This window comes from Acomys russatus, chromosome 12 (genome assembly GCF_903995435.1).
Source record: "Acomys russatus chromosome 12, mAcoRus1.1, whole genome shotgun sequence".
Taxonomy (NCBI): domain Eukaryota; kingdom Metazoa; phylum Chordata; class Mammalia; order Rodentia; family Muridae; genus Acomys; species Acomys russatus.
The window spans coordinates 27,800,216-27,826,049 of NC_067148.1; the positions used below are offsets into that span (position 1 = coordinate 27,800,216).

At 51.3% G+C, this 25,834-nt stretch overlaps 1 protein-coding gene across 13 annotated transcripts in view; it reads left to right on the plus strand.

Annotated features, from left to right (window-relative positions):
* The window catches only part of Tns1 (tensin 1), a 211,186-nt gene extending 186,600 nt beyond the window's left edge, over window positions 1–24,586 (plus strand). For 11 of the 13 annotated variants that reach the window (XM_051154099.1, XM_051154100.1, XM_051154105.1 and 8 more), the window contains 13 exons: window positions 1,317–1,409; window positions 2,340–2,363; window positions 10,380–10,578; window positions 12,974–14,040; window positions 16,866–16,952; window positions 17,628–17,759; window positions 18,157–18,249; window positions 18,960–19,037; window positions 20,880–20,951; window positions 21,204–21,372; window positions 22,180–22,248; window positions 22,612–22,644; window positions 24,390–24,586. In XM_051154099.1, the coding sequence (XP_051010056.1) occupies window positions 1,317–1,409; window positions 2,340–2,363; window positions 10,380–10,578; window positions 12,974–14,040; window positions 16,866–16,952; window positions 17,628–17,759; window positions 18,157–18,249; window positions 18,960–19,037; window positions 20,880–20,951; window positions 21,204–21,372; window positions 22,180–22,248; window positions 22,612–22,644; window positions 24,390–24,534 (2,261 nt within the window). In that variant the 3' untranslated portion in view covers window positions 24,535–24,586. Of the gene's footprint in view, window positions 1–1,316; window positions 1,410–2,339; window positions 2,364–2,768; window positions 2,808–10,379; window positions 10,579–12,973; window positions 14,041–16,865; window positions 16,953–17,627; window positions 17,760–18,156; window positions 18,250–18,959; window positions 19,038–20,879; window positions 20,952–21,203; window positions 21,373–22,179; window positions 22,249–22,611; window positions 22,645–24,389 lie in introns of all 13 variants that reach the window. The other 2 variants (XM_051154111.1, XM_051154112.1) reach the window with 2 other exon arrangements.
* Window positions 24,587–25,834: the final 1,248 nt, after the last annotated feature.

The following is a 25,834-nucleotide window of genomic DNA, read 5'->3' on the forward strand; positions in this document are numbered from 1 at the left end:
TGGAGAGTGGGGACTGACTCTGACATGAACTCTGGTGCCTCATATTTGACCACTTCCTCTTGGTGGGGAGGCCTGGTGGCTCTCAGAGAAAGAATAAACAGGCTACCAAGATGAGATTTGATAGCCTATGACCATATAGATGGGGAGGAGGTCCCCCTCGGTCATAGACCTAGGGGAGGGGAACAGGGTGAAAGCGGGAGGGAGGGAGGAATGGGAGGATACAAGTGAGGGGAAAACAATTGATATATAATCTGAATAAATTAATTAAATAATAAAAAATAAAAAAAATAATGACCATAGAGCTCAGCTTGGTTCTGGGCATTTGGAGGCCACAACTCGTCTGTTGAAAGCCTTGGGTACTAGAGTGTGTCCTTAGGGGCTGTGTTCTCTCCTGGCTGTCAAGATCCCAGACAGGGGCCCCAGTCCTTATTTCTTTACTTTCTCCTCAGAGATGTGCTAGGATACATGGCAGCTGCCACTGAAGGATCGCGTGACTGGGCCCAATGCTACCCCTGTTGCTCTGTTCAAAGTCCTTGGCTGATGGGAAAAGAGCTGGGCAGCCCTTTCTGACCTTGTGTGATATGTGACACTTGTAACCCAGATGGGCCACTTGGGAGGAGCCTCATTTCACCCAGGAAGCTGTGCTCTTGGCAGAAGAGTGCTGGTTTCTCCTCCCAGAGTTCCAAGCCTCTCTCTGACAAGGCCTCTCTTGCAGTTTTGAAGGGATCACGTGGCCTGGGGCTGCTGAGTCTCAGGGATGGTGAAGTCCCTGCCTGTGATGCTCAGCCTCCACTTTTCAAGACGTGCCTTCTTGAGACTGTTTTTTTTTTTTTTTTTTTTTTTTGCTTATCTTTCATTTGTATGCATGGCTCACAAGGACTGTGTGTGTGTGTGTGTGTGTGTGTGTGTGTGTGTGTGTGTGTGTGTGTGTAGAGGATGCTGGGGAAAGAGAAAGTGGAAAGATAATAGTGTAGAGAAAAGCAAAGACACTGGAAGAAGCTGGCTGTGTTTAATATGTCTTCATGAGGTAAAGAGACTGTAGCTGTAAAGAGGAGCCATCGCCATCTCTCAGGGGTGAGGAAGGGTCAGAGCAGGGTGTCATTTCCGGACTCTCTGTCTCCCTTTCAAGCTGAAACATGGAGCAGCACAGAGGCAGGGAAGGGCAGGGGAGGAAGTTCAGCACGGGGGTGGGGGGGTGGGGGTGGGGGTGGGGGGTGGTGGCTTCAGGGCTGGCTCTCGGTTGTCCAGTCCTCACCAGTTTACACCCTTACCGTGACGTGACCTCACTTCCGGTGTCTACCTGTCTTTCCACGCAGTGCGCTCTCCTCCGGGTCTGGCCAAAACACCCCTGTCTGCTCTGGGTCTGAAACCCCACAACCCAGCGGACATCCTGCTGCACCCCACCGGTGGTGAGTAACTGGAATGGAGGGAGGGAAATGGTTAGGGAGTCCGGGAGAACCTGTTAGCCTGGGCAGGTGTTCTAAGTAGAGGACTCACAGAGGTTTATGGGACCTTCCTGGAAATGAGGAGGCTGTGACTGTGTACCACACTGAAGTCATGCCCGGGGGGGGGCGGGCAGCGGGGCACGCTGCAGGCATTGAGGTGCTCTTCCTGCCTGCCACTGCCTTCTGGCCCTTAGAGTTTTGAGACCCACTTCCAGTTTTGTTGGAGTTGGTCAGCCCTGCTAGAAGCCTGACTCCCTGGCCCGTGTCCCAGTGCTTGTGTGTGAGTACACATAGGTGTGAGGAGAAACATGCCTGAAGTTTGGTGGCAGCCCCTCACCCCTGCTGTAGCCCAGTGGCGCCTATGTTGAACATCTTCATGATGTCAGAGGCTAGCACTTAGGCGTTTTTTGTTTTTCCTTGTTTGCTCACAAAGCTTTGCCTGAGAAATGAGTCACTCCCAGCAACCATGCTGTCTGCCCTTCTCCCCGACTGTTTCACCGTCAGCCCTGGGTCTCCTCTGCCTGGAATGGTGCCTTCACCCCCAAGCAGACTCTGTTTATCCCTGTGTTCACATGTCTAATGTCAGCATCCTTTGACCCTGGTGCTGAGAATAGGAGCTGGGTTCCAGAGACTTCTTAGGCTCGCCTCCAAGCGCCCCAAGGTCACCTGTACTGGCTATGGGGTGGATGACCATGTTGGAAGGTTACTGTCTGAAGGGAATGCTTCCACACCCATTCCTCTATTTCCTGTCCATCCCCTTAGTTTTTTCAGTGGGGAAAAAGCTAAGAGTCCTGGGACTTTTGAAGGCAACTTGGAGTCGGTTGAGCTAGGGAGCAACTCTAGTTTTAAAGCTGAGCTGGAGTTCTTGGGGTCAACTTTTCCTTTTTTCCTTAGTCGCCAGAAGACTGATCCAGCCAGGTAAGAGGGTAGCAGTATGCGTTCGTGAACAACGCAGTTGCTGGTTGGCTTGGGCACAACCTCCACATGCTCCACATACAAGCATGGAGCATGGGCAGACACGGAAACATCACAGAGATGCAGGGCCAGAGGCCTTCTCTCACTAGCCAGCATGCTACTACCTGACGCTTGATCCACACAAGCCCTGGCTGCAGAGGCTGGGAGGGACCTGGCTCCTGAGTGAGGTCCTGTACAGAGAAGACCTCAGCCTCTGGCTTCTCTTCTTCAGCAAATTCTTTCTCTAGAGGTTATCCTGATAACTTTTTTTTTCTCTTTCTCTCTTCTCTTCCTGGCTCTTCCTCTCATCTGTATCATCTGCTCTTCCTTCCTGCCTCTCCTCCTCTTGTCTCTCTTCTCCTCCCTCAGAGGAAGATGAGGGGGAGGGGGCGACTAGGCCTCCAGAAGGTAAGTGCACTTTGCTGTCTGTGTGGCTCCTGCTCCCTGGGTCTGGATATGGCTTTTCACACACCAAGCTCAACAAGGCTGGCTTGGGATAGATCTCTTTTCTCAAGTGACTAGGCACATAGCCTTCCTGTCCCCACCCTCTGACAATGAGATGCCACTCTGGGCACTGCCTGAATGCCGCCTGGGACACTTGTTGCCACTGGGCACCAGTTCAGGCACAGCTAGTATTCAGGCGCCAGCATGGTGCCACCTTGTTGACAAAAATACCCCTTGTGCCACTTCCTCTCCTAGGTGCACGTGCACCACCTTGCTGGTACGCAGTGTACACAGGCATTTAAGCCTCTGTGTGCCCTTCTAGAGGCTGCCCTGTGCACTGAAGGTGTATAGCTAGCTTCCTCTTGCAGGGTGTTGGTGACGGTCACCTGGCAACAGTGCCTTCAATAGAATCAGTGTTGGCTCGCAGTGTGAGCTGCCTGCTTTTGTATCTCTGTGACAGGGACCTGATAGGGGACCCTACACATGGCACTTGGACAAATGGCTTACTTGGGTTCATGGTTGAAGGGACTTGAGTCCCTTAAGACAGGAATGGAATGGTGGGACAGCTCATTGGTGGCAGCGGGAGTGTGTGATGAAGGCTGTTCTCATCACTGAAGACTACGAAGCAGGGGAAGAGGCAGGAATCAGGGTGGACACTTCCTTCAGAGGCTATCTTCTGAGAGCTTACTTCCTCACCTCCTAATGGTTTCACAGCCATTAGGGTCATTAGTTGGGGACAGTGTGTTCAAAATATGAGCCTGTGAGGGACTTTTTGGGTTCAAACCATGATGGGACAATAGCCCTCGTTTAGAGCAACAGGCCTAGAACCATGACTTGTTTCCTGTCAGCAGAGTGACAGGAAACATATCTTTCTGAAACCTGGGTACCTGTGGTGGTTAAGGGCTCACTCTCACAAAAATGCCTCCGGACACCCATGCACAATTCCAAGAAGCACTTCCTTCCTCCCCCAAAGTTGTGTGTGTATGTGTGTGTATGTATGCATGTGCACACATGCGCATGTATGGGTGTATGGGTATATGCATGCTATATATATGGAAGTCTGGAATCCATTTTCTCCTTGTACCATGTCTGTGCTAGGTTCAAACTTAGGAACTTAGGTTGTCAGGCTTGGTGGCAAGCACCTTTACCCCTGATCCATTTCATTGGCCCCTTGAGAAATACTTTCAAGTTCACAATTGATCTCAGCTGTTAGACCAGGAGAGCCCTGGGCTTGGAGGAAGAGGGCGCTGCAATCTGGCAGAAGAAGGTTAGCTCAGGAGGGCAGAAGTTCAATTAAAGACTCATGCTGGTCATGGAGTAAGGGGTGCTGGCCTGAGTGGCTCCTCTGTGTCTCTGGGCATGCATGTCCTCATTTCCTGCACAGGAAACATTGGTCGGGTGAGTTACATATTCCTAGGTTGGGTGCTCTCACCTTGTGCCTTGGTTCTGTGTGGCTGTTTCTGTAGATCAGTGGGCCTTCCTTTCTTTCTTTCTCTTTCTTTCTTTCTTTTTTTTTTTTTTTTTTGTTTGTTTGTCTGTTTTTTTTTTTTTTTTTTTTTTTTTTGGTTTTTTTTTTCGAGGCAGGGTTTCTCTGTGTAGCCTTGGCCATCCTGGACTCACTTTGTAGACCAGGCTGGCCTCGAACTCACAGTGATCCGCCTGCCTCTGCCTCCCGAGTGCTGGGATTAAAGGCGTGCGCCACCACGCCCGGCTTTTTTTTTTTTGTTTTTTGAGGCAGGATTTCTCTGTGTAGCCTTGGCCGTCCTGAACTCGCTTTGTAGACCGGGCTTGCCTCAAACTCACAGTGATCCTCCTGCCTCTGCCTCCCGAGTGCTGGGATTAAAGGTGTGTGCCATCACACCCGGCGATCAGTGGTTCTTCATCGACCCTTTAATACAGTTCCTCCTGTTGTGGAGACCCCCCTCAACTATAACATCATTTTCGTTGCTACTTCATAGCTATAATTTTGCTACTGTTATGAATTGTAATGCAAATATCTGATATGCAGGATATCTGGTGTGTGACCCCTGTAAAAGGGTCATTTGCCCCCGGCCCCAAATGGGTCCTGATGGTTGAGAACCACTTTCTATAGGGTTAGTTTGGTTTTCTTCAGCCCATTTTCTTCTGCACTGAATGCTCTGATTTCTACCCCAGCATGGGTATGGCCCTGCCGGCTTTTTGTTCCAAGTGTGATGGTCTTGACTTACCCAGAAGTTTCGCTGACTCCTCTATGCTTTTAATTGATTATTTTAAGTTTTAGGTTTATTTATTTTATGTGTCTGAATATTTTGCCAATGTATATATGCACTTGTGTGCCTGGTGCCTGTGGAGGTCAGAGGAGGGGAGGATGTGGGATCACTTGGAACTAGAGTTACATACAGACGGTTATGAGCCACCGTGTGTGTGTGTGTGTGTGTGTGTGTGTGTGTGTGTGTGTGTTGGGAATCGAACCCAGGTCCTCTGCAAGAATAAGTGCTCTAAACTGATGAGCCATCTCTCTAGTCCCCTTTGCTGGTTTCTAACCAGCCTGTGTAGAAGCTGCAGAGAGTAAGGCAGACCCAGCTGCAGATCCAGGAAGCCGGGGTCAACGCTGCTCTCTGTCAGCCTCATGCCATGGACAAGCCTCCTCCAGACTGCTTTCCACAACTTGAGTGCCCAACAACACAGAGAGGCCCAGTTCCTGAGTGTGCGTGTCTGACTCAGTACATGAGTAGGCTGTCACACTCCAGGGAGAAAGTCACCAGGTAGGCACACAGGCCCCAGAAGTTGTGTTCTGCTTCTGGGGTGCCTATTCAGAAGAGTGAATACTGACAGAGTTGAAGTGCAGTTTCCTGAGTGTGTCTCACAAAAGACTCTCAGCTTATGGGGCCTTGGGTCTCCTACCCTCCATTTGTCCTTGTATCAAGGCAAAGGAATTTTGAAGGGAAGGGTTCTTGAGTTCCACCCAGCCACGCCTGTGCTTTCAGGGATGTAGAACTAAGTTATGGTTGGGGTGAGAGACCCAGGCAAGATCACAGCGGAGCAGCTGGACCAGACTGTACTTCTGAGCCTCCTGTTTCCTATCAGAGGGCCCTGTCTAAGCCCTTCCCCTGTCTCCAGGCTCCGTGGCCTGGGCTTCCAGCTTGGGAGTGGGTGGTAAGGGCAGAGATTAAGCCTGGGGTGCCAGTTCCACATTTCATAACTCAGGCGCCGCCTCCTGGGTCAGCCCAGGCCACATTCTTTGTTGACCCTTGGAGGCTGTGCCTGATGTCCCTGCTGATACTTTGATGGGAAATTCAGAAAAAGAGCCTTGTGAGGAAAAAACGGTCAGTGGCAGAATTCTTCAGCTGGGGAAGCAAGGCTGCAAGGGAGGTTTGCTCTGTTCAAACCACCGGGCTAAATATATTCCTGCATTCTTTTCTTCGTTGATGAATGGGGTCACCTATGACCTGCTATTCTGTGTTCCTGTTGTGTAGACGGCATCAGGCCAGGCTGTGGGGAGATAAGCTGTGGGAGATGTGTATCTCCATCTCGTGAACATTTTCATGAATAGGAATAAGAATCCTGTATGGAACATTTTGAAAGGAGGGAACACAGCTTTCTGAGACCTTAGGCTAAAGAAGTAACATGTGGGGCGGACATGGCTGTGGGGTGACATGGTTAGAGAAGAGGGAAGCAGGGGGTGGCCTATATGGGCTCTGGGCTCAGATGCCGTAGCTTGAGTGTGTGTGCTTTTGTGGATGAAGGCCAGAGGTCAATACAAGGTTGTCCTCCTCTATCTTGCTCCACTTTTTGCCCCAGTGGTTTCCCGAGTACAGATTTGGTACAAAGGAAGACACTGGACTCTGATGCCTCTGAGATTCTTGGTGACAGTATTTTGGGGACATCAAAACAGGTGGCCTAGTGCATAGTTGTCCAGCACCTATCATGCATCAGTACCCATGTTAGGGACTGAGGGTCCAAGGATGAGTGGGGTACCCGGGGAGGGCAGAGATCTTACCATGAGGCAGAGGTGCTTGGGGGCTGGGAGGGGGCTACATGTGGCCCAATACTAACACTAATGCTAGTGCTAGATCTGGTGCTCATGTAGGTATGTGTGTGTGTATGTATGGTGGGATGGACTGTACTCAGAGCCTAGCACATGCTAGGCAAGTGCTCTATTACAGAGGCCTTCTCCCCACCCCCATGTTTCTTCATTTTACCAGAGTGGGCAGTACTGGCCCCTTTCCTTTAGTCTAAGTATTTTGTTTTGTTTTGTTTTGTTTTTTGTTTCTTCTGGTGAGTGAGGCAATGTAGTTGAGAATGTGAGTGAAGAACTGACAGGCCTTGGCTGAGGAGTCAAGTCACGCTTGTTGCTCCCAGCCGCCCGCCGCCACCAACAGCCACTTGGAACGATTGGGTTGGGACTCCTGGAATGTTCTCCATGCAGTACCCTCCCTAGCTCCACTTCTCCTGCCCTCCCTGGCTTGGTGGCCTGTGGGTCAGCTACTCCCTAGGAGACTGGAGGAGGAGGAGCCTTGCCCCCCCCATCTCCCCCCCATCCCTGCTCAGGAAGGGAATGTGCACGGGTGGAGGGAGGTTGAGGTCAAAGACCAACGTGGAACCAGGCAGAATTCCCAAGAACTAAAAGGACATGGTCCTTTCTCACATGCTCATCCTACGCAGGTGAGTGTGTTTGTTCCAGGTTGACAAGAGAAGTGGAACTGGTGGTATTCAGCTGGGACAGAGTCACTACCTAGGGTGATTGTGATTGGGCGTGGCTCTATTCCCATGGTGCGCTTTGTCTTAGCTTCCTGTTGGCAGAATATGTTTTCTTTTTAAAAACGAGAATTTAGCATAAAGTGTGGTACTTACCTAATGTGTGGGTTGAGGTCTTGGCAGAAACCCATGGTTCATTCCAGTGGAAGATCTTAGGTGACTAAAAAGTCTAGGCAAACAAGTGAGGGTGCAAACCTCTGGGGGCTCCCTAGCAGGGGTGGGAGCTGCCCCTGCACACCCAGAAGCTGTCCCTGGTACAGCTAGGGATAAATAGAGCATGAAGCTACAACCTCATCTTCTCCCTCCCTCCCTCCCTCCCTCCTTCCCTCCCTCCCTCTCTTCCTCCCTCTCTTCCTCCCTCCTCTGCCTTCCCTGCCAGTAAAGACCTAATCACCCCAGCTAAAGCCCAAAGCCATATGGAGTCATAGAGTAAGAGGCTTGGGGGAGACATAGGTAAAATGTGGCCACTGGGGATGCAGATAGGGGTGGAGTGGGAGAGGGTAGGAAAGTGGGTGAGGCAGAGAGCCACTGGTGTAGGTTTCAGCCTGATTTTCAGAGTTCATGTATTGGGTCTGACTTTTTAGACAAGGTGATGTCCAGATTGGGCTGGAAGGGAGGAAGGTCTTGTGGCTCTGCATTTGTGACACAGACACCCATGGAAGCCTCAGGGCCAGCTGCCGTGGCTGCTGCCAGGAGCCCTTGTCAGTCAAGTGAAGGCTGTGGGTAGCAGGGCTCTCTGGGTGAGAGAGGATTGCTGTGTGTCCTGGGGAAACAAGTGGTGCTGTGCTGAGCACCTAGATGGGCCTGTGCAATGTTCAGAGGGAGTGGCCGGGATGGTGAAGGACAGGCCACCAGCTTCCCAAGGTTGAGTGGTTTTATGAACTGTGAGCAACAGCTGCCTGGAAGACTGTCTGCCTGGGTACCTATGCCACCTCTGCCCCATATTGGCTGGGCACTTATGCTCTCTAAATCTTACTGACCTCATACAACTCTTAGGTGATTTTTCTGCTATGGGTGACCCGGTGGATCTGGCATTCCTCTGGCTCATGTGTTGGTGTTCCTATGAGACTGTGGGCCAGCCCCTTAGGTCAGCCAGAACATGTATTGTGAGATTGGAGACATGGTGCTAGCCATAGCCACTGGCCAGCTTTGTGTCCTGGGCAAATTACTCCCTTTCTCGTGGCTAAGGAGACAGGTTAGATCCAAGTCAGCATTCTGGCCGCTGACAAATCTACCTGCTACCTATTTTCCAAAAGAAAATTCTGCTGCAAACATCTGTGCCTGCTCGTGTAGCTGTTGTTTGCAGACACTGTCACGCATGACGACTGGGTTGAGTGATTGCGACAGAGATCATTTGACCACCCCCACCTAAGCTATTTACAGAGAATCTGACTGGTCAGGCGTCACAGGACCTTACGGCATTTCCACCTCCGTGGTGCTGGGGCCTGAGGAGACCAGAGTTCAAACCTTCTATGTCAGGTTGGCCTGGGAAGCCTGGGAAGTGAGCGGTGGCCTGAGCTGCTTGACGGAGCCTCTGCTGGCTCTCCCCACAAGCTGAGCTCCAGCTAAGTGTGCCCAGGTGCCTGCTCCTCCAGCACGGGGGGGGGGGGGGGGGGGGGGGGAGGGCTGAGTGTGGATGTCGGGGAGCCTTCTATGGAATGTGGTCTTGACACCCTAGGTAACTCTCTCTTTTTCAAGCCAAGTTTTCAATCCAGTTGAGAAAACAAAGCTATCCATTTAGTTGTCTCAACTTTCCCTCACCCACTTAACCAGGGGGACCTGAGGAGGGGATCTCCTTCTAGTTGGTTCACCGTAGTCATGGCCCTCAAGGGCTGCAGAACCTGCCTGGAATTTCCCTAGCTGGCTTTGGTGAATTTTATGGTTGTAGCACTAGAGATTTGTGCTCAGATCTTGTCCCTCTGGGCCAACAAAGATGGCGACAGCATTCTAGGTGGTGGCAATGATATCCACGTCCTCCATATGATAGGGTCCCTGGAGAAGCCCAGAATCCTGCCCTTTGTTAGAGTTAGTATAGGGCTAATTTCAGGACTGGCCTCTGAGGCCATGGGAGCCTGGGTCTAACATGCCTGGTCACTTTACTCTTCAGGCCTAAGTCTCCTCGTGTGTAAAACGGGGTTTCTGTCCCTGATGTTATTCCGAACACTAGTTGGGGGATACTGTGTATGAAACCCTTCTGTTCTTGGCCTGGTGTGTTGGTTGTTCTGTAGAGGGCACAGGATGCCTGGCTCCACCCAAACACCAGGTTCTCTCCATCAGTCTTCCGGGGAACGCTGAGTGTGTTGTGCAGGAGTGGGTGGGGTGTCTTGGCAGGAAGGGGCTGGTGAGTGTGCAGTGGCAGGCACTGGGGACTGCTTGATGAGCAGGCTGGGTGCTATCCAGAGTTACGGCCAAAGCCAGGTGATGGCTTTGGAACTCTTCCAGGAGCCCAGACCTCTGAGGACCCTGGTAGGGCTGGGAAGAGATAAGGCTGCAAAGCGGAGGCCAGCCATGGACAGGCATCCATGTCCTTAGCGGGGAGATGCTGATGGCTCTTTGCAGAGGCAGAACCTAGAAAAGCAGAGGCTTCTGAAAGCTAGCGCTCCTTAAAGCTGGCCTCAGGCTGGGAGATGGGGGCGAGCAGGAGCCTCAGTTAAGCACCCCAGTGTTCCCCTGGAGGCTTTTCTGTGCTGCCTCTTTCCCAGGCTAGACTCTGGGGGGGGGGGGGTGCTGTAGTCCCTGGTAGGGTGGGTGCGTTCCTATCACACCAATGCTCACTCTTTGTCCCTTTCCTTTTTCCAGAGCCCCGGAGCTACGTGGAGTCTGTGGCGAGGACAGCAGTAGCAGGGCCTCGAGCTCAGGATGTGGAGCCCAAGAGTGTCGGTGCCCCAGCTGCCCATGCCTATGGACATGAGACACCTCTGAGGAATGGGACCCCTGGTGGTTCCTTTGTCTCCCCCAGTCCCCTTTCCACAAGCAGTCCCATTCTCAGTGCTGACAGGTAAGCCAGGAATGGGAGCCGGGGAGAATCTGAGCACAAGACCCTGGCATCTGTCTAGTCTGTGCATGGGCAAAGTCCCACCCAGATTGTTGCACTTTGAAGATGCTTTCTCCAGCCTAGGGAGAGAGTATTTCTGGGTGTCCGACTTAAGGGAAATGGAGTGATGGAACGAGGCTCCCAGGCTGTGCTCCATCCCGCCTGAGCCAAAGGGACCAGTGGAGCAGTCCTTCCTGATGTTGTTAATCTCCCAGGGGTAACCTCTAGTGTGCAGAAAGCTCCACCCTGGCCACAGGCCGTTTTCTTCAAAGCTTTGAGCAGTCATCTACTTTCTGTTGCAGTGCTAAGAGTTAAGTGTTGCTTGTTCCCACTTCTCAGAAGGGGTAACCGAGGCTCAAAGGGACAGTTAGCTGAGTGGTAGAAGAAATAGGTTTCAACCTACAGTTGTATGTGTTTGTGTTTGGACTCTCTCTCTCTCTCTCTCTCTCTCTCTCTCTCTCTCTCTCTCTCTCTCTCTCTCTCTCTCTCTCTCTCTCCTCTCTCTCTCCTCTCTCTCTCTCTCTCTCTCTCTGTTTCTGTCTCTTTTTCCTCTCCATTCTTTAGACCCAAGTGATGTGTACAGCTATGAGCCACCTGTGCTCAGCACTGCACCAGACATAGAATACTTGGGTCACAAAGCAGGGGTGGGGGCAGTTACTTCTAACCAGGGAAGTGGGGAAGATGTTGAAGGATGGTGCTACAGCAGGAACCCAAAAAGATGACAGGATGTCTTGGGGGTGAAGATGTAGGTCAGAGCATCAGAGAACTAGGGCATGTAATGTAGGCATGAGGACAAACTCAAAGCATGCAGCCCCGTCTTGGTGGGCAGACATTACTGGCATCCATCTGGGTGATGCAGACAGGGAGGGACTCCCAGGTCTGGATAGGAAAGGCCAACCCTTCAGAAGAGTTCCTGCTTGGGGTACACTGGGGAGCTGCAAGGATGAGTGGTGAAAATGAGACTCCATGTTCTGGATGGAAAACCACACACACAGACACACACACACACACACACACACACACACACACACACACACACACACACACACACTGTTCTCTTCTGGAACCCACTCCCATTTGTGCTGGAATCCCCATGGTCTTCAGACTCCCTAGTTTTCCTCCTTTTCTGGTGTCAGTTTGCTCCTCACTCCGACACTGGCCCAGCCCCTGAGTCCTGCCCAAGCTGGCAAGAGACAGGCAGAGATGTTCACCCTGAACCCTGATTCTAATTCTAAACACTCCCCTACACCCATGCCATCTTTTTTCCTCCCCAACCCTTTCACTAGGTGGAGGCTTGCCTCCCCTAGGAATAGGGTGATGGCGGGTGGGGGAGGAGTCCAGTTCGCTCATTTACCCTGGCTTCCTCCTCATACTGCCTCTGCAGCCAGCTGGCTCTTCTCGGGGTTCCAGAGACCCCAGAACTCCACCATAGCACCCCCAGTCTCATCACCACCCTTCACTTCTGGGCAGCGGCGGCCACTTCATCGCCGTCTTGTTCATTCCCAGGGTGTTCACCTTGGCCTTCTCCCTGCCCCTGCTAGTCCTAGAGCACAGCCTCTTGTACCTGGGGCCCTGAGCTTTGCAAATACCTTTCTCTCCCTGGAGCTGTTAAGCATCAGCTGCTTGCGGCCTCCCTCCCTCCAGTGGCTGCTTACCCTGGTCCCTGAGCAACCGTTCTTCACGCCTGCGCAGAGCCTTGGTCTACTAGCCTGTGTTTGCTTATATCCCTGGACCATGCCAAAGTTACTTGTTTCCTTAGCGACCAGATTGGGGGTGCTGAAGACAGACCTCCCAACAAGCTGAAATCTCCTAATTTGTGGTACGACTCCTGCCTCCCCCAGCCCCATGTGATTATGACTTTGCTTTTTGGAGTCATCGAGGCATGAAAGGCCAATTTTAGCGCTCAGATGATAAAACCCCCAGAGAAACTGAGTCAAGTCGGGCCCTCGTGGGAATAGAGCTAGGTGATTTGACCATCTCTCTAAGTTCCTACGGCACTTAAGGGCTTTACCCTGGGACAGCTGCCTTCGTTGTTCCTAGTGATTGCTTTGCTGTGATCCAGGTCAGAAGTCAGCGTTTTACAGTTAAAAAAAAGTGTGTGCTTTGGAATCTGAGGCAGCTGAGTTGAAACCTGGCCTTTTAGATCCCTGTGGTGCTGAGCTCACTGCTTAAACTCTCTGACCCTTGGATTTCTTTTTCTCATGGTCCCATTATGTAATGTATAAAAGCCCCAACTTCCTCTACACTGTGAGTGGAGTTCTTACTGCTCTTAGTGGCTGAAGGATGCTGACCACTCAGCCAAAGTCCACCCTGTATTAAATATCATCCACTGACCTTTCTACCTGATGTCTCTCTCTAGCACTTCCGTGGGGAGTTTCCCATCAGCTGGGAGCAGTGACCAGGGTCCCCGGACACCCATCCAGCCCATGCTGGACTCCAGCATCCGCTCTGGCAGCCTGGGGCAGCCGAGCCCGGCAGCACTGAGTTACCGGAGCGCCTCACCCATCCATGCTGGCAGCAGCTACAGCAGCCCTGACTACTCCCTTCAGCCATTCAGCTCTTCTCCAGAAATCCAAGGCCAGCCACAGTTCAGCACAGCCAATGGCCACATGATGCCTGGGAGCCCTCAGGCACGACATAGGACAGTGGGCACCAACACTCCACCCAGTCCTGGCTTTGGCCGTAGGGCCATTAACCCCACCATGGCTGCCCCTGGTAGTCCCAGTTTGAGCCACCGGCAGGTGATGGGTCCATCTGGCCCTGGTTTCCATGGTAATGTGGTTTCTGGCCACCCGAGCAATGCACCAACTACTCCTGGGAGCCCCAGCTTGGGCCGGCACCCAGTGGGAAGCCACCAGGTTCCAGGCCTCCACAGCAGCGTGGCCACCACTCCAGGAAGCCCAAGTCTGGGCAGGCACCCTGGAGCCCATCAAGGAACTCTGGCCTCCAGCCTCCATGGCAATGCAGTTATTAGCCCTGGGAGCCCAAGCTTGGGCCGGCACCTGGGTGGGTCTGGATCTGTGGCTCCTGGAAGCCCCAGCTTGGACCGGCATGCAGCTTTCTGTGGCTACTCCACCCCTGAGGACCGAAGACCTACACTGTCTCGGCAAAGCAGTGCCTCCGGCTACCAGGCTCCCTCTACGCCTTCATTCCCTGTCTCCCCTGCCTACTACCCTGGCCTGAGCAGCCCTGCCACCTCACCCTCGCCAGACTCAGCTGCCTTCCGGCAAGGGAGCCCCACACCAGCCTTACCAGAGAAGCGAAGAATGTCAGCGGGAGACCGGGCAGGCAGCCTCCCCAACTACGCCACCATCAATGGGAAAGTGTCCTCCTCGCCTGTTGCCAATGGAATGTCCAGTCCCGGTGGGAGCAGCACCGTCTCCTTCTCCCACACGCTTCCAGACTTTTCCAAGTACTCTATGCCAGGTGTGTCTCTTCTCTTACATTCCTACCTGCCCCCAAATTAGAACATCTGTCTGTCCCATCCATTCCTTGGCAGATGGACTGCGAGTGGGCCATTGACTCAGTCCTGAGTTCCGTGCCCGTAGCAGGAGTTGTGCCTTTAAAACATGGCTAGGATAGGGTTGCTATGATGAAGGTGCTGTCTGGATGAATGGATGTCACTGTCACAGCCTCCTACTGAGCGCATGGCCTGTGGTGGCCTGAGCTAAGTACTCCTTTAATCCTCCAGCCCCCTGGGAACTAGGTATTCTTAACTTTGCTTTATACAGGAACAGTCTAAGGCTCACACAGTTACTCGGTGGCAGAGCTGACTTCAGATCCAGGCTCACACTACCCTCCCACACCCCCCCCCCCCCCCCCCCCCCCCCCCCGTGAGTGTTCTTAGCGCAGGGGAGATGGCTCAGTGGGCAAAAACACTTGTTGCACAAACATGAGGACCTGAATTTGTATCTTTAGAACCCATGTAAAAACTGAACACGCTAGTGTGTGTTTATAATCTGGTACTCCACTGTTGGGATGGGTGGTGGAGACAGGAGATTTCCCTAAAAGCTTACAGGCTAGCTAGCCTGGCATAGGCAGCAGATGGAAGACGAAAACTAACATCTGAGGTTGTTGTCTGACCTATACATGCGGGTTGTAGCATGGACACACACACACACACATACACACACATATGCACACGCACATGCACATGTACACACATACATGCACACACGATTAGAATGTCTTCAGCATGTATTTGTACTTTGAGGGATACTATGGTTTAATAGAACTGTGAGGCTGCTGTCCTGGACCTCTGTGACTTTTGTCAGCCCCACACATCAGTTAATTGTGGGCCAGGTGGGCAGGTGGGACAGAGTACAGGCTGGGGTGAAATGTCTTTCTCAGAGCCTAGTTTGTACAGACCTGCTTCTAGCAGGGTGAGTTCTTCACCCAAGTCTAGTCTAGGTGTCTTTGCTTCCATGGAGATGGCCCATTCTCCAAACATAAAGTTCAAGGCCTCAGGTGATGCACACCTTCTCAACCAGACTTCCACCCTGTGTGAGGAGGCACCGAGGCTACTTGTATTCAAGGTAGATGCAAAAAATTACAAACAGCCTGCGGTGGGCCTAAGGCACCCAGGCTCTTTGTGTTCCGTGTCCTTCCCAGGTCCTTCCAAACTGGGACACTCAGAGTGACTGCAATCCCATGCTTCCTGCCGCCTACTAGAGACATCTGGTTCCCAGCCTCACTTCTTGAAGGATGCGAAGTTTCTAGTAGTTAGGACACTTCCTGTTTCCCACCATCTTGCCTACTTAAAATAGCCTTTGGAGTCAACACAGGAAGGCACACAGGGACTGCAGCCGCCTCTGACAGCTCCCTAGATCAACCATGGCCAAGCTTCAGAGGAGGGCCAGGCGCCTGCAGCAGATGCACTCTTTAGCTGCCCAGCCTGGGAAAGGAGCTGAGTCCCCTCAGGCCACTGGAGACAGAGCCCGGGTGCCCATGAGAACCAAGGCCTTTAGCCGCAGCTGCAGAGTCCTTCTCTCTCAACTTGGTAGCACCATCAACACTGTGTCCCCTGTTTCAGTTTCTCTCAAAGGAAATGAGAATGGTGAAAGTGGATTCCTCCTGTTTTCCTTTTTCTTCCTGCCCCTTTGTTGTTGTTTCTGCTTCCTGCGGAAGGGTGAAAGAATGTCGGTGAAGTAAGCAAGACTAAGTTTTAACATTCCACTGCATGGTTCAGTGGTTGCAGCTCACAATAACCTGTTAGGTATTTTAGGAAAAACTAAAGTTGAGCTTGAAGGCTCAGAGCACAAAGATATGATAAGGGGCCAGGCACGGTGATGCTCACCTATAGTTTGGAAAGAGGAGGAGGCAGGAACGTGACAAGTTCCAGAGCAATGCCATCATTGGACTCAACCTTTTCCAAACCCCTTCTATAATGTAATGTTCTGGAAAAGAGGCTATGGTCTGCAGAACTCCTGAATGGGGACATCATCTGGCTGTGTGCATGTCACACCCTGTAGATGACCACTAGAGTACCGGACATTTCCTGGTCTAGATGTTGGAGGGTGGGACTTTTAACCTGACTGACATAGAATACCACATTCAGTGTGGGGATCAAGAGGGGATGAGCCCAGGAGAGAGACGTCAGACTTCTTGCCCCTGCTCTTGGATGTTAATTTGAGGCTGGGCGATGGAGCACAGGGAGAAGGGACTAGAGTGGTGTCAACCTGTGGGAGGGAAGTGAGGAAGATGTCCTCAGAATATTCTGGGCACAGGGCATGGGGTTGGGAAGGGTGTTTCACAGAATGGCCAGGTAATAATGGTGATTGCCAGGAGGCAGCCTTGGGGAAGAAGGCTGCTGGGTACCTCCCGCCATGTTCTATGAACCCTGCTTTCTGGTTTATTTTCTGTGGTTGACACACACTTGTTGGCTTAGAATAATAGAAGTAAATTCTGTTATGGCAAAGGCCAGAGTTCAAAATCCAGATGTTGGCAGGGACTCTGACAGAGCGCTGTTTTTAGACCCTCTCCATACTGTTCCTGATGACCATGGTCCCATGTCTCTTGACCTACAGATGTTTCTATTTTCACCTGGAACAGTCTTCATGCGTCTGTTGTCTCTTCCCCATTTTGAAAGACACTAGTCATATTGGATTAGGACTCACCCAAGTTTAGCGTGCCTTTGTCTACATTTGATTACGTCTTCAAGGATTGTCTTTAATAAGGCCTATTAGGGTGTTGACATCTTTTGGAGAGTGTACAATTCAACTGTAACAATTTCCCTTCATTTTCTTCTTCAGACAATAGTCCTGAGACACGGGCTAAAGTGAAGTTTGTTCAGGACACTTCCAAGTATTGGTACAAGCCTGAGATCTCCAGAGAGCAGGGTGAGTTGGGGACAGTATTGTTGGTTTGGTGGTCCATCAGAAAACATCATGGACTCCAGTTCAACATGTCTGCCTTGAGCAAGAACTCATTATACTTTGTAGTTGGTGGAGGTCCCAGAGAGGGGATTGGGATCAAAGTTGGGCAGGAAAAAAAAAAAACCCACTTCCCTTGTAAAGGGGGATGTCTGAAGCAGAGCCTTGGAGGGGTCTAGGGAAGCCTTGGTTTTCCCAGGCAAAGTTAAAGGCCAGTCAAGGGCATCTGAAACTATGATATGGAAGATAATATTATTATTCAGGAAAAACACCTTAAGTTTGGAGTGTAGGCTTGATGGTACGAGGCACTCCAGGGTCTCAGAGAAAGCCCATGGTTATGGGATGAGAGTCAGCAGGGAGGGCCTCCCTGTAAATGAAGTTACAGACCAGTCCCACTTGCTAGACACACAGTGTCTGCTTCCTGTCAGGAGTTATATAGTGGCTGCAGATGGCAGGCGTGGCATCCAACATTGGCTCTCTCTGGTCATCTACAGGAGATATTTCCTTGCTTGATACATTACACCCTGACACCAAAAATGTCATCTCAAGAGAGAAGAGAGTCCTCCAGGCTCCTGGGACTCAAGCACAGTCAGTGCTAACGGTTTCTTGATGGCTCTTCTCTTCTGTCTCTTCTCATTTCAGCCATTGCACTCTTGAAGGACCAGGAGCCAGGGGCCTTCATCATCCGTGACAGCCACTCTTTCCGAGGGGCCTATGGGTTGGCCATGAAGGTGTCCTCACCCCCTCCAACCATCTCTCAGCAGGGCAAGAAAGGTAGTGTCTTCTCCCTGCCTGGATGGGGCTGGGCGGCTTGCTGTCTTCAGACCCTTGGATACTGAACAGGGTCTTAACCTGCCAGGGCTGGTCCCTGAGAAGCTCCAGGGGAGTGAGTGGTGGTTTTGTGACAGCAGATCACTGAGACTTGGGGTGTGTGTGTGTGTGTGTGTGTGTGTGTGTGTGTGTGTGTGTGTGTGTGGTGTTTCCTGGATGGATGGAAGGGGAGTGAATGGTGATCCTCATCCCAAAGGGATGAGCCACCTTGTCTCAGTAGCCCTCTCTCCCAGCTCATCCTATACACTGCAGAAGTTATGATGAGACGGTGGTAGGTGGTAGGAGGCTGCTACAACAGTGAATGAACAGTTCTGTTTCTTCTTCTTCTTCTTCATTGCAGGAGATATGACCCATGAGTTGGTGAGACACTTCCTGATAGAGACAGGCCCCAGAGGAGTCAAGCTTAAGGGCTGTCCCAATGAGCCAAACTTTGGTGAGCATTCTGGCTTGTCATTATAATCTCTGTCTTAGTCCTCGGGGGTTGGGGGGGGGTCTGACCCAAGTTCTTTCCATCTCACTGCTGCCAGTCCTCCTGGGCATGGCTTTGGCAGAGAGAAGGAACAGCTGCTGTTTTTATAAAGTTTTATTGAGACTTAGCCACACTTCCTAGTTGCATACTGTGGCTACTCCACTCTGCCAGTTCTCTTTCTGTATTTGTTCTGCTCAGGTAAGACTGTCAGTACATTAAAATAACAGCAGTAAGAACAGGGGTCCTTTCTTCACTAACTATTATGTGAAAGCCACTATCTAGATGTCATGTTATTCTGACGTCATAGCAAGCCTGTATAGTAGCTGTCGTTCTACTCATTTTGAACATGAAGAATGTGTAAGTGCCACAGAGCTGGGATTTGATGTCACAGTTCTCCTACAACACTGTTCTGATGGGGGTTTTGTGACTAGAAGGACTTAGGGGGTGTGGCTGTCAAGGAAAGTAGTTAGGTCCCCTTGTAGTTCTCAGTGCAAAGGGGGCAGGTTTCCAATTCTGTTGGCTGGGGTGGGCACTCGGGGTGGGTGGTGAAGAAGCTAGCAGCTGGATTGCTGTGGATCCTGGGATGGTGTGGAGTTGGGTGGGTGTGTTAGGGTGGAAAAGAGAGACTTTTCCAGTCTCTCTTTATCACTCTGCCTGGTTGTCTCTCCCCACAGGCTCCCTGTCTGCCCTGGTCTATCAGCACTCCGTCATCCCATTGGCCCTGCCTTGTAAACTGGTCATTCCAAGCCGAGGTAGGAGGATAATTCCCTTGTGGTGTCTGCCAGGAATGGGGCCAGGGTGGAGGCGATACAGGGGACCCCTCCCCCATCTTCTATTAAAAAACGGTGGGGATGTTCATTAAAAAGCTTAACTCCAAGAACACCCATTAACTGGTTTGCCAGATTGCTCTAAATATTCTGGCAGTTAAGGAAATTCACACTGAATTCTCAGAACAGGCCTTGTCCTGGGGGAGATCTGAGAAACAGGGCACCGTCACACAAGGATTATATTCTGGTACATGAGAGAGACTTCTAGTGTCAGTTGATGGTTTCTATTCATCCAGTTTGACACACTGAATTATTAATAAACTTTGACCAACATTATTAGCCTAAAGGTTCAAATGCAACTTCAATAACGTTAGTAACCACAAAATTTAGACACTAATTCAGTTATATTTGTATGGAATTTTCAAAGTCATTTAATATTTAAATCATATAAACCAACAGCAGTATCTGGAGCTGCTGCAGCCATCTTGGGAACATGCAAAAATGCAGATTGTTTTCAGATGTGTCAGAAACTCTGGGTCAGAGGCTGGGCCCGGGGCTGCAGACCTCTAGACTTAACACAGGAAGCTGAGCTAGGTGGATCACGGGTTCAAGACCTGTTTTGGCTGAAGAGTGAGTTTAGGTCAGATTGGGCAACATAGAGATCTCAGAATAAAAAGGCAAGAAGAGGAGTGGAGATGTAGCTCAGTGGCAGAGCACTCATCTGTGTGTGTGAGACCCAAGGGTCAGGCTCTAGTGACAAAAAACAAAACAAAACAAAACAAAAAACCAAATAAACAATGCAATGCACCTGTGGACTGGGCCCAGCAATCTGTGTTCTAACACATCTGCAAACCAAAGTTTAGAAGTGCCAGTACAAACAACGCTCAACTCTTCTCCCTTCTCCTCTTCTTTCTTTTTAAAATGTCCCTCCCTGCCCCCCCTCCCCGCCCCCATATAGACCAGGCTTTCCTTGCCTCACAGTTCTTCTGCCTCCATCCCTAAGGGTTCTGGGATTACAGGCACACACCACATTCCAATTTCTGGCATCTTTAAAAAGTTTCTTGTCAAAGTGTAGTTGAAATAAAGCGAGCTGGGCATGGTGGCACACACCTTTAATCCCAGCACTCAGAAGGCAGAGGCAGGTGGATCGCTGTGAGTTCAAGGTCAGCTTGGTGTACAAAGTGAGTTCAGGACGGCCAGGGCTACACAGAGAGACCCCTTTTTGTAAAACAAAACAAAACAAAACAAAACAACAAAAAGTCAAAAAAAAAAAAAAAAAAAAGGAAATAAAACGTGTGTTTTATGTGCCATAAAAAGTGACACTGTGTCACTCCAGGTACGTATTGTGTGCTGGTAAAATCGAGCTGCTCAGTATATTCATCACTTAATCGTAACTCATCTCAAAGTGACAGTTTGTGACAGTTTGTGCTGTGTTGAATCCAGTCACTCACTGGCTTGTACAAAGATGCATCTAATGATGCAAGATGCCTGTAGTCCCCATTGCTCCGTGAAGCCTTGCTGTGTGTCACATGCTTGGTTTTGGAGACCCAGGGACATGGGTAGCACCATTGTCATTACTGTCATTATTCCATAGACACTAAGCAGGTACTACAGTGGGGATCTGAGTCTAGCACTGCTGGACTCCTGAGCTTCCCGACCCCGTGCTGGGGCCTTGATATCATCTTATATACGCAGTCCTGACTACCGCGACCCACTGTCAGAAGAGCATCAGTTGCAGGGACCATATTGAAGTATCTGCCTTAGGCCCAGCCAGACTCGTTTTAATTACTGTAGGGTTTTTAATTACTAATTGAATTTTTGTTTCAGACCCCACAGATGAATCAAAGGATAGCTCGGGCCCTGCCAACTCAACCACTGACCTGCTGAAGCAAGGAGCAGGTAAGTGTCACCTGAGATGGGACCGGTGCCCAGACCTGTCTTTCCCACCCCCTGCCCTGTCCCCTCCTGCAGGTGTAAATTGGATTTCCCTGCCAGATTGCATTTCTGTGTGCAGTTGCTTTGGCTCAAGGCTTGCCTGAAATTTGTCTGCACCTGCCTCAGCGCGGTGGGATCTGAGGGATTGTTCCCCCCTCCCCCCCCCCCCCGCTTACTCTGGTCCCCGTGACTCCTCCTTGGCTCCATTTCCTCCAGCATGCAATGTGCTCTTCGTCAACTCTGTGGATATGGAGTCGCTCACCGGGCCACAGGCCATTTCCAAAGCGACATCTGAGACTTTGGCTGCTGACCCCACGCCGGCTGCCACCATTGTGCACTTCAAGGTCTCTGCCCAAGGAATCACACTGACTGACAATCAGAGAAAGTAAGCCTTGTCTACCTCCTTCTTCCTCCAACCCCCCCATTTATCCGTTCACTCCTGCTCCTACCATCCCGTACCCATTCAACACCTATGTACCTAAGCATCCATCACCAATCCTTCTATCCTCCACCCATGCACTTGTTCATCCACCTACCCACCTACTTAACCATTCGTCCATCTACCCATCAACCCATTCATCCGTCTACCAGCTTATCCATCCATTGATGCGTCTTTCCGCTCACCAAACTATTCATACATGTGTGCATGCCTCTATCCAACATCCACCCACTTCCAACATCCATCCATACTTCTAAGGATTTCTTTATTTATTACGTATACAAATCTCATTCTAGATGGTTGTGCGCCAACATGTGGTTGCTGGGAATTGAGCTCATGACCTTTGGAAGAGCAGTCAGTGTTCTTAACCTCTGAGCCATCTCTCCAGCCCCCAGCCATACTTCTAAAGAGTGGCCTGCTTTGAACGTATATAATACAGCTGAATAAGGCCTTGACTTCGAGAGTAGAGGTCATTCCCTTCCTCTTCCAGAGTTCTGCATTTATCATTTCTCAGTGCCAGTTCCCTCCCCAGCCCCTAGCACACGGGGCATCTTCCTATGGCACATCTGTCTGTTTCTGTGTGAGGCTTAAGCCCTGATATGAGGGTCTCATATCTTCTTCTTCATAAGCAGAGGCCGTGCGAACTCATGGTAGGCACAGTGATGGGAAGATGGCCTGGCTGCTGGCTGGTGGCAGGTGTGAAAAAACAGTTACACCCACACTCACTCTGGCCCCCTGATGTCTTTGCCACAGGCTCTTCTTTAGACGACACTACCCTCTCAACACTGTCACCTTCTGCGACCTGGACCCACAAGAAAGAAAGTAAGTGTCTTATAAGCACCCCGTCTCTGTCCCATGAGGTATGTGTGTGTTGTGCGCCTGTGTATCCTTGTCCCAGCCACAGCCTTGATTTGTCCTGGGCAATGAGAATAATTATGTTGGCAACCACTTGAATCTCCTCCCCAGGACTGGTGACTTTCGCACAGACTTCATTGCTTACCTCTACACACTCCGCTGTGTCTCCTCTCTACATGAGAGGAGGGCTGCAGCATCCTCTGCACTCAGATTACCCTCTGTGTGACCTTGGGGGCATGTGTCTTCTGGAATGGGGGTTCCTCTGCCTTCCTGTGGCAGGGCTCCTGAGAGAGACACACTGATTTACTGTGGGCATTTTTTTCCCCACAGGTGGATGAAGACAGAGGGAGGCGCTCCTGCTAAGTAAGTGTGGCTTTCCCTGCACCCCACTGGTTGTCCCTTGTATCCTCTGTGGGGAAAGCAGGGACGTGACTAGGCTCTAGACCAGGGGTCTGCTAAGGGCTTGCACACCAAAGCTTCTGAGATCAAGAGATAGAGGATGTAGCCCCCATCTTGATGCTGATGAAGACGTGTGTCTAGGCGTGGAGTCCGAATGGCTTGTAGATAGAATGGATTTAAATGATAGGTGCATTTTGGGTAGATAGAGATGGGTTCAGAGGTTCAGGGGGAAGGGATTGTATGGCTCTTAGGACAGAGTGGTGTCTGTCAGCTGCTGGTGGTTATTGAGTGAAGAAATAAAGGCCAGAAGTGCCAGGAGTGGGCCAAAAACGAGAGCACCTTGCTTGGGAATGGAAAGGACCAGTTAGGAAATGTAAACCTTATCAACAGGGGCTCCGGCGGGGGCTGTGTGGGAGAGGGGATCATTCAGCCTTCCGTAACCTTCAGAGAATCAAAAGGGACCTCACGTTCCTGTGCCTCCCCATGTCACGGAATCTCTTCATGCTCCTGCCAGACAGGCAGTCAGGCCAGTTTGCCAAGGAGTCGGATGGCAATGTTCAGAGTAGGCATGATTGGCTGGGCCCTTATCCTGGCGTAGACAGGGAGACAGGCCTGTGCACTTCTAGTCCGGGAACTCAGAGATGGCCTTCACTCTGCCTGGATAACCTCTACCGTGCCACAGACACAGTCAGCCTGGAAAGGGAAGTGCCCTGAGTGTCTCCTGGCCATTATCACGGGCCTTCCGGTCCCAAAGAGACTTGGGAGAGTAAAAAATTTTGAAGTACAGTGTGTGCGTGTGTGTGCGCGCGTGTGCGTGTTTCCTCACCATGGGCATGTGTGTGCCATGTGAATATGCATTTGCTGTGTGTCTATGTGTGCAGGTGTGAATAGAGTGTACCTGTCTGTGTATGCGTGCACAGGCACACACAGGCAGGCAGAAGCCAGCCAGGCTAATTTTAGCTGTGGGTGCCAGGCATACCCGGCTGAGGGGTTTCCATTGGCATTTCCAGCTGTCATGATTTCCCCATCTCACTCTAATTAGCAACATGCCGGCTGGGAGGGGCCCTGAGCTCACATTCTGTTCTCTGCTCTCATATTTTTAACTCTGTTTTGCAGAGAGACAGAGAGTACTGGGTCACGCCCATTGTTGTTGGGAGCAAGCAGGGGACAGGTGTGGGGTTCCTTACCCCTCATATTTTATTTTTCAGGGCTTCCCAGCTTCACGAGCTAGGAGTGTGTGTGTGTGTGTGTGTGTGTGTGTGTGTGTGTGTGAGAGAGAGAGAGAGAGAGAGAGAGAGAGAGAGAGAGAGAGAGAGAGAGAGAGAGAGAGACTTTTGAGGAGTGAGGCCCTATTGTCTGGCTCTCTGGCTACTGGGGGACACATCCTGTAGGAAACCTCAGGTTGGGGTGAGGCTGTGAAAGAACTCAAAGAAGCGGCCGGACTCTTCCTGCTTCCTGTTTAGTCTCTTTGTACCCTTTCTAAGCAGTCTTGTCATTCACGCCCAGTCCATCTCCCACCCCCAACTCCCCAGGGCCATGTCACCTGCCCTGAAACAAGGCAAGGCACTGTCTCCAGCACTTGGCTTTAAAAGCTAAGCCCCAGTTCTAGATGTTTGGAGAAGTATTCTGGCTGGAGAAGGTATGCTTTCCTGCCTGGGTTGCCCTCCGGAGCCTGGGTCCTTACCTAGATGCCTCTTTCACCCCTGTAGGCTCTTTGGCTTTGTGGCCCGGAAGCAGGGCAGCACCACAGACAACGCTTGCCACCTCTTCGCGGAGCTTGACCCCAACCAACCTGCATCTGCCATTGTCAACTTTGTCTCCAAGGTCATGCTGAGCGCTGGCCAGAAGAGATGAATCCGGATCCAGGAGCCCTTGCCCAAGGCCTGGGCACTGGGGATGGGGTGTGGGGGGTACAGGGGAGGGGATCTGTGAGTCCTGACCACCTTGAATCCAGAAAGAGGACTTTGGGTCAACTGTGGAGAAGGAGAGAAGAAAGTGCAATGTGGGGAGAGGGAAGTGAATTGTGGAGGGATGGGGAGAGGGAGGAAGAGAAGGGAAGATGGACTCAGAATCCCCTGGCTCCCCTCCCCCTCTGAGAGAATTGAGCTCCCACAGAGAACACATGGGCCTCTTTGGGGGGACCATATTTCATGGAGCAATGAAAAAACTCGTTCTCCCTAACCCTCCTGCTTAGAGAGAAGAAATTGAGCTGCGACTCTCTCTCTCTCTGGCGGAGGGTCGCTTGCTAAACCAAGTGGCCAGGGAATGACATGAGACAGTGACACTTTCACATTTTGCTCACTGGAGGCACCAGTGCTTGCTCTGACTTCTTGCTGCTGGATGCAAATGTGCCCCCCATGTGCTGATCAGTACCTGCCTGTATCCACTCAGATGACAAACAGCTCTGCTTGCCTGAGTCCCTTGTGATACACAAATGCACACTGTCCAAAGAAGGCTAGAGATATGGGATACCAGGGTCCCAGGTCAAATGTCAAGCTGTTTCCTGTAGGAGTGTGGCATTGTGGGTAGCAGAGTTCTCTCTCTCTGTTACTACACCTGCCTTCTAGTGGCCCTGGGGGCCTCCAACCTATCCTCTGTAGAGACCCTGGTACATAGGGCATGGCCAACTGGAAGCAGTCAGTGTTCTGGGTACTGAAGCTGGGTTGGAGGAAGAGGTGATGCCCACAGTCTTAGAAAGATGCCCGCTAGGAAGGGTGGCATCTTTTTTTTTTGTGCTGTGGGGCTCACAGTGACTTGGGCATATGCACTGATAGTGCCCAGGATTCTGCCTTATTCCCTTCCCTGGGCCCAATTCCTGGGCCGGGAGTGCCAGCTCTAGTCTTGCATTTGCTCATTTGCTTGAAGCCTACTGGGGGAATAGGGGCCGTGCCTTTCTGACCTACCCTGTCCTATATGGCCCTCATGATGGCTTATCCCAGGAGCCTGCTTCCCAAAGGCCTACCCAGGGCACCTGGGGGAGGCCCGGAGCCCCACCCCCCATTTTGCCTCCCTCTGTGAGTGTTTTAGGGTCTGACTGTTGCGTACACTCGTCTAGCTGAGTTGCCCAGGGTGACATCCAAGTGCCTCTGGGAATGCTGCTGGCCCTCCCATAATGCCAAAGCTGCCCTGTTGCCCCTTGCCTCAGTTTCCCCAG